Source organism: Oncorhynchus masou, chromosome 9 (assembly GCF_036934945.1).
Source record: "Oncorhynchus masou masou isolate Uvic2021 chromosome 9, UVic_Omas_1.1, whole genome shotgun sequence".
NCBI classification, from domain to species: Eukaryota; Metazoa; Chordata; class Actinopteri; order Salmoniformes; family Salmonidae; genus Oncorhynchus; species Oncorhynchus masou.
The window spans coordinates 22,668,437-22,681,566 of NC_088220.1; the positions used below are offsets into that span (position 1 = coordinate 22,668,437).

At 42.7% G+C, this 13,130-nt stretch overlaps 1 protein-coding gene across 4 annotated transcripts in view; it reads left to right on the forward strand.

The window, feature by feature from the left end:
- Positions 1-11,655, forward strand: part of LOC135545688 (fibroblast growth factor receptor-like 1) — a 52,871-nt gene extending 41,216 nt beyond the window's left edge. For all 4 annotated transcript variants that reach the window (XM_064973481.1, XM_064973480.1, XM_064973482.1 and 1 more), the window contains 4 exons: positions 8,717-8,809; positions 8,902-9,180; positions 9,347-9,700; positions 9,845-11,655. In XM_064973481.1, coding sequence (XP_064829553.1) covers positions 8,717-8,809; positions 8,902-9,180; positions 9,347-9,700; positions 9,845-10,248 — 1,130 coding nt within the window. In that variant the 3' untranslated portion in view covers positions 10,249-11,655. The remainder of the gene's footprint in view (positions 1-8,716; positions 8,810-8,901; positions 9,181-9,346; positions 9,701-9,844) is intronic.
- Positions 11,656-13,130: the final 1,475 nt, after the last annotated feature.

Sequence of the window (13,130 nt, forward strand, 5' to 3'; positions counted from 1 at the left end):
CAAGCACCATGGTCTTGTAGCGGATGCGAGCTTCAACTGGAAGCCAGTGGAGAGAGCGGAGGAGCGGGGTGACGTGAGAGAACTTGGGAAGGTTGAACACCAGATGGGCTGCGGCGTTCTGGATGAGTTGTAGGGGTTTAATGGCACAGGCAGGGAGCCCAGCCAACAGCGAGTTGCAGTAATCCAGACGGGAGATGACAAGTGCCTGGATTAGGACCTGCGCCGCTTCCTGTGTGAGGCAGGGTCGTACTCTGCGGATGTTGTAGAGCATGAACCTACAGGAACGGGCCACCGCCTTGATGTTAGTTGAGAACGACAGGGTGTTGTCCAGGATCACGCCAAGGTTCTTAGCGCTCTGGGAGGAGGACACAATGGAGTTGTCAACCGTGATGGCGAGATCATGGAACGGGCAGTCCTTCCCCGGGAGGAAGAGCAGCTCCATCTTGCCGAGGTTCAGCTTGAGGTGGTGATCCGTCATCCACACTGATATGTCTGCCAGACATGCAGAGATGCGATTCGCCACCTGGTCATCAGAAGGGGGAAAGGAGAAGATTAATTGTGTGTCGTCTGCATAGCAATGATAGGAGAGACCATGTGAGGTTATGACAGAGCCAAGTGACTTGGTGTATAGTGAGAATAGGAGAGGGCCTAGAACAGAGCCCAGGGGGGCACCAGTGGTGAGAGCGCGTGGTGAGGAGACAGATTCTCGCCACGCCACCTGGTAGGAGCGACCTGTCAGGTAGGACGCAATCAAAGCGTGGGCCGCGCCGGAGATGCCCAACTCGGAGAGGGTGGAGAGGAGGATCTGATGGTTCACAGTATCGAAGGCAGCCGATAGGTCTAGAAGGATGAGAGCAGAGGAGAGAGAGTTAGCTTTAGCAGTGCGGAGTGCCTCCGTGAGACAGAGAAGAGCAGTCTCAGTTGAATGACTAGTCTTGAAACCTGACTGATTTGGATCAAGAAGGTCATTCTGAGAGAGATAGCGGGAGAGCTGGCCAAGGACGGCACGTTCAAGAGTTTTGGAGAGAAAAGAAAGAAGGGATACTGGTCTGTAGTTGTTGACATCGGAGGGATCGAGTGTAGGTTTTTTCAGAAGGGGTGCAACTCTCGCTCTCTTGAAGACGGAAGGGATGTAGCCAGCGGTCAGGGATGAGTTGATGAGCGAGGTGAGGTAAAGGAGAAGGTCTCCGGAAATGGTCTGGAGAAGAGAGGAGGGGATAGGGTCAAGCGGGCAGGTTGTTGGGCGGCCGGCCGTCACAAGAAGCGAGATTTCATCTGGAGAGAGAGGGGAGAAAGAGGTCAGAGCACAGGGTAGGGCAGTGTGAGCAGAACCAGCGGTGTCGTTTGACTTAGCAAACGAGGATCGGATGTCGTCGACCTTCTTTTCAAAATGGTTGACGAAGTCATCTGCAGAGAGGGAGGAGGGGGGAGGGGAGGAGGATTCAGGAGGGAGGAGAAGGTGGCAAAGAGCTTCCTAGGGTTAGAGGCAGATGCTTGGAATTTAGAGTGGTAGAAAGTGGCTTTAGCAGCAGAGACAGAGAAGGAAAATGTAGAGAGGAGGGAGTGAAAGGATGCCAGGTCCGCAGGGAGGCGAGTTTTCCTCCATTTCCGCTCGGCTGCCCGGAGCCCTGTTCTGTGAGCTCGCAATGAGTCGTCGAGCCACGGAGCGGGGCGGGGGGAGGACCGAGCCGGCCTGGAGGATAGGTGACATAGAGAGTCAAAGGATGCAGAAAGGGAAGAGAGGAGGGTTGAGGAGGCAGAATCAGGAGATAGGTTGGAGAAGGTTTGAGCAGAGGGAAGAGATGATAGGATGGAAGAGGAGAGAGTAGCGGGGGAGAGAGAGCGAAGGTTGGGACGGCGCGATACCATCCGAGTAGGGGCAGTGTGGGAAGTGTTGGATGAGAGCGAGAGGGAAAAGGATACAAGGTAGTGGTCGGAGACTTGGAGGAGTTGCAATGAGGTTAGTGGAAGAACAGCATCTAGTAAAGATGAGGTTGAGCGTATTGCCTGCCTTGTGAGTAGGGGGAAGGTGAGAGGGTGAGGTCAAAAGAGGAGAGGAGTGGAAAGAAGGAGGCAGAGAGGAATGAGTCAAAGGTAGACGTGGGGAGGTTAAAGTCGCCCAGGACTGTGAGAGGTGAGCCGTCTTCAGGAAAGGAGCTTATCAAGGCATCAAGCTCATTGATGAACTCTCCGAGGGAACCTGGAGGGCGATAAATGATAAGGATGTTAAGCTTGAAAGGGCTGGTAACTGTGACAGCATGGAATTCAAAGGAGGCGATAGACAGATGGGTAAGGGGAGAAAGAGAGAATGACCACTTGGGAGAGATGAGGATCCCGGTGCCACCACCCCGCTGACCAGAAGCTCTCGGGGTGTGCGAGAACACGTGGGCGGACGAAGAGAGAGCAGTAGGAGTAGCAGTGTTATCTGTGGTGATCCATGTTTCCGTCAGTGCCAAGAAGTCGAGGGACTGGAGGGAGGCATAGGCTGAGATGAACTCTGCCTTGTTGGCCGCAGATCGGCAGTTCCAGAGGCTACCGGAGACCTGGAACTCCACGTGGGTCGTGCGTGCTGGGACCACCAGATTAGGGTGGCCGCGGCCACGCGGTGTGGAGCGTTTGTATGGTCTGTGCAGAGAGGAGAGAACAGGGATAGATAGACACATAGTTGACAGGCTACAGAAGAGGCTACGCTAATGCAAAGGAGATTGGAATGACAAGTGGACTACACGTCTCGAATGTTCAGAAAGTTAAGCTTACGTAGCAAGAATCTTATTGACTAAAATGATTGAAATGATACAGTACTGCTGGAGTAGGCTAGCTGGCAGTGGCTGCGTTGTTGACTTTGTAGGCTAGCTGGCAGTGGCTGCGTTGTTGACACTACACTAATCAAGTCGTTCCGTTGAGTGTAATAGTTTCTACAGTGCTGCTATTCGGGGGCTAGCTGGCAAGCTAGCAGTGTTGATTATGTTACGTTACGTTAAAAGAACGACAATAGCTGGCTAGCTAACCTAGAAAATCGCTCTAGACTATACAATTGTCTTTAAAAACAAAGACGGCTATGTAGCTAGCTAGCTACGATCAAACAAATCAAACCGTTGTACTGTAATGAAGTGAAATGAAAATGTGATACTACCTGTGGAGCGAAGCGGAATGTTGACCGGGTAGTTGAAGTTCTATTCGGTAGACGTTGGCTAGCTGTTGGCTAGCTAGCTAGCACTCCTCAGTAGAAGGCACATGACAGCCCGCTTGGAGTTTGCCAAAAGGCACCTAAAGACTCTCAGACAATGAGAAACAAGATTATCTGGTCTGATTGAACTCTTTGGCCTGAATGCCAAGCGTGACATCTGGAGGAAACCAGGCACTGCTCATCATCTGGCCAATATCATCCCTACGGTGAAGCATGGTGGTGGCAGCATCATGAAGTGGGAATGGTTTTCAGCAGCAGGGATTGGGAGACTAGTCAGGATCGAGGGAAAGATGAATGGAGCAAAGTACAGAGCGATCCTTGATGAAAACCTGCTCCAGAGCGCTCAGGACCTCAGACTGGGGCGAAGGTTCACCTTCAAAAGCACAATGACACTAAGCACACAGCCAAGACAACGCAGGAGTGGCTTCGGGACAAGTCTCTGAATGTCCTTGAGTGGCCCAGCCAGAGCCCGAAAATCTCTGGAGACCTGAAAATAGCTGTGCAGCGATGCTTCCCATCCAACCTGAGAGAGCTTGAGAGGATCTGCAGAGAAGAATGGGAGAAACTTCCTAAATACACAGGCCTGCCAAGCTTGTAGAATCATACCCAAGAAGATTCGGGCTGTAATTGCTGCAAAAGGTGCTTCAACAAAGTACCAGTTAAAGAGTCTGAATACTTAGGTCATTTTAACATTTAAAAAAATATAAATATTAATACATATGCAAAAAAATCTAAACCTGTTTTTGCTTTGTCATTATGGGGTATTGTGTGTAGATAGATGACGAAAAAAATGATTTAATACATTTTAGAATAAGGTTGTAACGAAACAAAATGTGGAAAAAGTCAAGGGTTCTGAATACTTTCCGAAAGCACTGTATGTGTGTGTGTTAGCCCAGTCTGCAGTGGACTCTGGGTTAGAATAGGTTCACTGTGTATTCCTGTGGGTCGTGCCAGAGGGTCGGCCCAAACAAAGCAGCGCTCTCTCTCAGCCTTGTCCGTTTGACTGCCTGCCTGCGCAGTTTAGGTTAAAGGCAGTTAATTGGTTTCCTGCTCAGGGTTACGTCAACACGCTGTCTTGTTTTAAACATTGCGGAAACTTGAGAGAAGCAACAATATGGCACTGTTTGCTCACCCCTGCCTCACATAGCCAGTTAGAATAATACCAGAGTTTTGCCTGCTTATCATTCCTATAGAGCTGTAGAACTTCCTACGCTCTGAAAGCCAAACACACGGTCATTTAGACACCTCACACTCCACTGATCTCCAAGCAGAATTATTCATCCTGTTTCACACAGAGCGGTCCTGAACACTGGTCACTTTAATTATTACATACTGTTTTATCCCCTTCATATGTATATACTGTATTCTAGTCATGGCTCATCATATATAACTTACTGCTGTAAACACCGTTTCTATTCATATACTGTCTATACTCTCTATACACACCATCCTATATAACTACTGCTGTACACACCTTTTCTATTCATATACTGTCTATACTCTCTATACACACCATCCTATATAACTACTGCTGTAAACACCTTTTCTATTCATATACTGTCTATACTCTCTATACACACCATCCTACATAACTACTGCTGTACACCTTTTCTATTCATATACTGTCTATACACACCATCCTATATAACTACTGCTGTACACACCTTTTCTATTCATATACTGTCAATACTGTCTATACACACCATCCTATATAACTACTGCTGTAAACACCTTTTCTATTCATATACTGTCTATACACACCATCCTATATAACTACTGCTGTACACACCTTTTCTATTCATATACTGTCAATACTGTCTATACACACCATCCTATATAACTACTGCTGTACACACCTTTTATATTCATATACTGTCAATACTCTCTATACACACCATCCTATATAACTACTGCTGTACACACCTTTTATATTCATATACTGTCTATACTCTCTATACACACCATCCTACATAACTACTGCTGTACACACCTTTTCTATTCATATACTGTCTATACACGCCATCCTACATAACTACTGCTGTACACACCTTTTCTATTCATATACTGTCTATACTCTATACACACCATCTATTCATATATGTCTATACTCTCTATACACACCATCCTATATAACTACTGCTGTACACACCTTTTCTATTCATATTTCTATTCATATACTGTACACACCTTTTCTATGCATACTCTCTATACACACCATCCTATATAACTACTGCTGTACACACCTTTTCTATTCATATACTGTCTATACACACCATCCTATATAACTACTGCTGTACACACCTTTTCTATGCATATACTGTGTATACTCTCTATACACACCATCCTATATAACTACTGCTGTACACACCTTTTCTATTCATATACTGTCTATACACACCATCCTATATAACTACTGCTGTACACACCTTTTCTATTAACACCTTTTCTATCAATACTGTCTATACACACCATCCTATATAACTACTGCTGTAAACACCTTTTATATTCATATACTGTCTATACACACCATCCTATATAACTACTGCTGTATACACCTTTTATATTCATATACTGTCAATACTGTCTATACACACCATCCTACATAACTACTGCTGTACACACCATTTATATTCATATACTGTCAATACTGTCTATACACACCATCCTATATAACTACTGCTGTACACACCTTTTATATTCATATACTGTCAATACTGTCTATACACACCATCTGCTATATAACATATACTGCTGTACACACCTTTTATATTCATATACTGTCAATACTGTCTATACACACCATCCTATATAACTACTGCTGTAAAGACCTTTTCTATTCATATACTCTCTATACACACCATCCTACATAACTATACACACCTTTTCTATTCATATACTGCTACATAACTACTGCTGTACACATCTTTTCTATTCATATACTGTCTATACACACCATCCTATATAACTATACACACCTTTTCTATTCATATACTGCTGTACACACCATCCTATATAACTACTGCTGTATCTTTTCTATTCATATACTGTCTATACTCTCTATATAACTACTGCTGTACACACCTTTTCTATTCTACTGCTGTACACCTTTTCTATTCAACTATACACCATCCTATATAACTACTGCTGTACACACCTTTTCTATTCATATACTGTCAATACTGTCTATACACACCATCCTATATAACTACTGCTGTAAACACCTTTTATATTCATATACTGTCTATACTCTCTATACACACCATCCTACATAACTACTGCTGTACACACCTTTTCTATTCATATACTCTCTATACACACCATCCTATATAACTACTGCTGTACACACCTTTTATATTCATATACTGTCAATACTGTCTATACACACCATCCTATATAACTACTGCTGTAAACACCTTTTATATTCATATACTGTCAATACTCTCTATACACACCATCCTATATAACTACTGCTGTAAACACCTTTTATATTCATATACTGTCTATACTCTCTATACACACCATCCTATATAACTACTGCTGTAAACACATTTTATATTCATATACTGTCAATACTGTCTATACACACCATCCTATATAACTACTGCTGTAAACACCTTTTCTATTCATATACTCTCTATACTCTCTATACACTCCATCCTATATAACTACTGCTGTACACATCTTTTCTATTCATAAACTGTCTATACACACCATCCTACATAACTACTGCTGTACACACCTTTTCTATTCATATACTGTCAATACACACCATCCTACATAACTTACTGTTGTACACACCGTTTCTATTTAAAAACTGCCCATACTGTCTATACTCACCATCCTATATAACTTACTGCTGTACAAACCTTTTCTATTCGTATACTGTCCATACTCACCATCCTACATAACTTACTGCTGTACACACCGTTTCTATTTAAAAACTGCCCATACTGTCGATACTCACCATCCTATATAACTTACTGTTGTACACACCGTTTCTATTTAAAAACTGCCCATACTGTCGATACTCACCATCCTATATAACTTACTGTTGTACACACCGTTTCTATTTAAAAACTGCCCATACTGTCTATACTCACCATCCTATATAACTTACTGATGTACACACCTTTTCTATTCATATACTGTCTATACTCACCATCCTATATAACTTACTGCTGTACAAACCTTTTCTATTCGTGTACTGTCCATACACACCATCCTAATATATACAGTGGGGAGAACAAGTATTTGATACACTGCCGATTTTGCAGGTTTTCCTACTTACAAAGCATGTAGTTGTCTGTAATTTTTATCATAGGTACACTTCAACTGTGAGAGACGGAATCTAAAACAAAAATCCAGAAAATCACATTGTATAATTTTTAAGTAATTAATTTGTATTTTATTGCATGACATAAGTATTTGATCACCTACCAACCAGTAAGAATTCCGGATCTCTCAGACCTGTTAGTTTTTCTTTAAGAAGCCCTCCTGTTCTCCGCTCATTACCTGTATTAACTGCACCTGTTTGAACTCGTTACCTGTATAAAAGACACCTGTCCACACACTCAATCAAACAGACTCCAACCTCTCCACAATGGCCAAGACCAGAGAGCTGTGTAAGGACATCAAGGATAAAATTGTAGACCTGCACAAGGCTGGGATGGGCTACAGGACAATAGGCATATTGTGTGTATATATATATATATATATATATATATATATATATATACACACATATATATATATATATATGTATATATATGTATATATATATTATTGCTGTACACACCTTTTCTATTCTTATACTGTCTTTACACACACACATGCATATTCCAGTCTCTGACATTGCTCATTCTGATATTTCTTAATTTAGATTTTTCTGAATTGTGTGTATTTTTTGTTTTTATTGTTAGATATTACTGCACTGTTGGAGCTAGAAACACAAGCATTTTGCTGCACCTGCGATAACATCTCCAAATCTGTGTACATGACCACAAAACTTTGATTTGATCCGGTTAGAGCTCAAAGCAAATAAATCAGAGATCCTCCAGCAGTTTGTACTCATCCTTAGACCCCATGTGATTTATGCGACGCCATTTGCAAACATTAGTACTTGGGTCCTAGATGAAATAGCTCACCTCACTGAAACATTAACTGACCTGTAGATTTATGTGGCAATATCTGAAGGATACTTTGTGGTAATGGCAGGGGGTAGGAGAACTCTAGTCTTTGACCCATTGGTTTTATATTGGCTTCGTTTCCTCTGTAGAGTGACAAGTAGATCATTTTTCAGCAATATTTAAAAAAATTAAGACTACATAAACACTTTGATGTTTTTTAGATACTAGAGTAATGTGTTTTGTCTTCCACAGTCCTACGATCAGATTTATTCCGAATGGGAATTAATAGTCATATGAATGTTATAAGCCCTTTCTTTTGCTATGAAATGATCTCCATACTCCATACATGGGTGTAAGTCACAGAGGCTAAACCTCAGTCAATGACTGACTGACTGTTTTTCAGACGACACAGCAGCGAGCCAGACAGACACTCCACCTGCCGTAGTGGAACCCAATGCTGAGCTCACCCAGCTTGACCCTACAGGAGAGCCCTGGGGTGAGTAGCCGACCGCCTCCCTTCACTACTTTACAGCCCTGCCGAATGTTATTGAAGTCTGTGTTAACCTTCATGATGTGTCTTCTCTCCAGTGAAGCCTCGGTTTAGTCAGCCCACTAAGATGCGCAGGCGGGTGCTGTACAAGCCGGTGGGCAGCTCAGTTAGGTTCAAGTGCCAGGCCAGCGGCACCCCTCCCCCCGTCATCACCTGGTGGAAGGACCAGACCCAACTGCCACCCCCGCGCCAGGGCAAGCGCCCCCAGTGGACCCTCACCCTGAAGAACCTGCAGCCCCAGGACAGTGCCAAGTACACCTGCCATGTCTCCAACCCAGCCGGGCACATCAACGCCACCTACAAGCTGGATGTCATCGGTAAGGACGGGTCACTGCACTGGCCAACACCACCACCACAAATCATTTTACAGCACACTCCAGTTGTATTTATACCCCAGGCCTCTCTTACGTTGCCAAGGTAATTGTGCTGAGTGTGTTTGCATTATGATTCCCATGCTTATGAATCCTGTCCATCTGCCTACAGAGCGCTCTCATTGCAAGCCTGTTCTGACCGGCACCCACCCGGTCAACACCACTGTGGAGTATGGTGGCACTGCCTCCTTCCAGTGTAAGGTCCACAGTGACGTGAAGCCTGTGGTCCAGTGGCTGAAGAGGGTTGACGCAGGCACAGAGGACCGCTATAACTCCACCCTGGAAGTCGGAGGGCAGCATTTTGTGGTTCTGCCCACGGGGGACGTGTGGTCCCGGCCTGACGGCTCCTACCTCAACAAGCTGGCTATTATCAAGGCCCGTGATGGGGATGCTGGGATGTACATATGCCTGGGAGCTAACACAATGGGTTACAGCTTCCGCAGTGCTTACCTCACTGTGCTGCCAGGTGAGTACAGCCATTCACTAACTGTAGAATGGGACTTTACTGTGATGGAATGGCAGTGGTTTATTCTTGTTATATCTTGTCTTAAACACGTCAGAAAGCTTAGATCTGTAGAGCTCACTGATCTCTCCACTGTTGTGTGTCCAGACCCTCAGGTGGAGAACACAGTGACTCCTCCACACCTGAGCTCCGGCCTGCCCTGGCCTCTGATTATCGGCATCCCTGCAGCAGCCCTCCTCATCGTAGGCACCATTGTACTCTGGCTGTGCCACAGCCGCCGACGCCACAACACCTTGCCACCCCGCCCCATGACCATGGTCCACCGAGACCAACACATCTCGGACAAAGAGCCCAGCACCAACACCCCCTGTAATGCCCTGAATAGCCCTGACTACCCTAGCCATAGACTGGTGGGCCTGGGAGCCCCAGTCCTTAGTGGGCCCCCTAAGATTTACTCCAACGTTTACACAGACATGCACTCGCACACACACTCCCACGCCCTTATGGATGGTAAGGTCCATCAACACCAGCATTTCCACTACCAGTGCTAACCAGCCCCCTCTCATCCCACCCCACACCAACGGCCTTGTCTCCTAGCCACTGCTGCTATTCTCACCCAACAATGGACTATGAGCAAGGTAGATGGAAACTAGGAAAGGCTTGTAGTTCATATGAACTACACCTCCCATGATAAGCAGTGCTAAACCCTTACCTGGGATACACATATTACTAAGCTGCCTGCTTTGTAGGAATACCGCTTCATTGAGAAGTCTCAGGGCAAGAAATACCCTCTCACATGTGTGCCAGAGTCATTTCTTTAATATGTGTTTTTATACTAGACAACCAAGAGCAAACTCTAATTGTACTTTAAAGGATGAAAATTACTTACAAACAATATTTAGATGTCTTTGGATGCATGTAGCCCTGGATAAATCATGAATTAGTTAATATGAGATACTACCAGGTTTGGGTTCAATTTAGGTCAACTGAAATTTGATTAAAGGTATTCCAATTTACACAAATGAGCATTTCTAATAGAATTAACCCCAACTCTGGAATGTACAATTGTATTTTTTTTAACACATCTCAACATGTACCAGTATCCAAACTCCCAAAGCATTAAGTAATATAAGGAACTTTTAAGTTTGTGTAAATTGGAAAATTTAACTGTGACAATTTAAAATCTAGACAAAATGTTTACAAATGTGAAAGTTTTTCTAATCTCATTATAGCAACACAAACTATGCTGTTCTCGGTTCTGATTAGGTGGTATTATTTTTCTTTCATGTAGTGAAGTACAATTCATCAGGGAAATTAGATGGATTGGGTGATGAGGGCTTTTTTATTTTTGTATTCAGATATTGTATATGTATCCAACTAAAACAAGCAGTATTATTAGTTGTATTATTCACCCTATATGTGTAAGATGCCAAATTATTTTACAGCGCTATAGATGTGTATTTTACTTACATTTCTTGTGAGGTGTATATTTTTATATAAGGTACATGAGGATGAGTATTGTACCTGTGTCTATTGGTTTTTAAAACTCACCAAAAAGCTATTTAGTTGTTTTTACTTTATTCTTCTATTTTTCTTTTGGTAACAACCATTATTCCAGATTGGATTGACGTATGGGTCATTTAGTGAAAAATGACAAGTGTTGATTGTATTGTTACGTTGAATTACAACTTTATGCTGACCTAGTTGTCTCATATTTGATTAAGAATCTGACCATATGATGTATACTGTATATAAGATAACGATGACAAAGAAAATGTAACAGTCATTCCCCCTCATGATGTCATAGGTCTAGTCCCCAAGTGGTTTAGAATTGCAATGTTGATCTTATGCAATTCCTCTGTGAAACATTGCATGCTGCAACTCACCTCTGGTGCTCATGTACATTTAGTACTGTACAATAATATTTTTGTAATAAAATGTTGTTTTTTTTAATACTGTTTTCTGTTTCGTGTAATGTTTTCGAAATGCATTTCAATTAAAACATTTTATTTTTTTACTTGTGAAATGTTTCTCTCTCTCAGAAAACAAAATGCTCACAAAACATTATTTTAAGAGGATTATCAGAGTAACAAATTGCATCAAAATATCTATTTACTATGAAAACGTCAGGGAGTTCAGTTGTTTCTTACCATGTAAAATACTCAAGTTGTGTTGAATGTGTTTTATGCCATCTAGTGGCATTTTAGCGCCATAGCTTCATTCTAAGAAAAGACGTGTTGTTGAACAACAATTTATGTGCAATGATTTCTCAACAACATTTTGTGTCAGTTCCTGCAATGAATTTGTTAAAACGCTGAAAACGTCCGTTCTTCTGTATCTCAGGTCCAAAATGGTCTGAGTTTGTCAATCTGGACTGGCTGACATCTAATAGATGACTTGTTTGAGATGTTTCAAGAAGTATCTTTTGCGTGTACAAAAATGTGTTTAATGTAAAAGTTTGGTATATAGAGCACTATATTAATTTAATAAATGGCTACTGTTTTTCTACACGTCTTTCCCATTTACAGAATTGTTAAGTGGAATATAATGCAATATGTGAAGAATCGGCTGTGTTTACACAGCCCAATTCTGATCTTTGTTTCGCTAATTGGTATTTTGACAAATCAGATGAGCTCTGTAAAATATCTGATGTGATTAGTGAAAAATATTAGAATTTGCCTGCCTTTGTAGACCCAGCAATCTTTTGACTCACCTGTTTCTAGCTCGGGATGACACCCAGGAAGATCTCAACTGCATACTCCGCTCGTCCTCTCTCAAAACCCATTGGATGAGAAAGTCAGAGGTCCCGCCCCTCTGACCCTGTCCTCCAGTGCATTTTGAGAAAGGAGACAAGAAGATTGCATTTGAGATCTTCTCATGTTGTGTTAACAATTGTGTTAAATGTGCCACAACACAATGATTGTTCCTAACGAGACACAAGGATGTGTTAAATGTGCCACAACACAATGATTGTTCCTAACGAGACACAAGGATGTGTTAAATGTGCCACAACACAATGATTGTTCCTAACAAGACACAAGGATGTGTTAAATGTGCCACAACACAATGATTGTTCCTAACGAGGCACAAGGATGTGTTAAATGTGCCAACACAATGATTGTTCCTAACGAGATACAAGGATGTGTTAAATGTGCCAACACAATGATTGTTCCTAACGAGACACAAGGATGTGTTAAATGTGCCAACACAATGATTGTTCCTAACGAGACACAAGGATGTGTTAAATGTGCCAACACAATGATCTTGAGAAAATTTGCAGAATGTCAGCCAAAATCTGTCTCCGTCCATCTTCTCCCACTGCCATCATCTGGGCTTCTTCTCATCACCATATTTGGTAGTGAGTGGAACGGGTAACTGGATGCTTCACGTTTATACATCTGGTGAAATATCTGACTCATTGTTCTGAGATGAT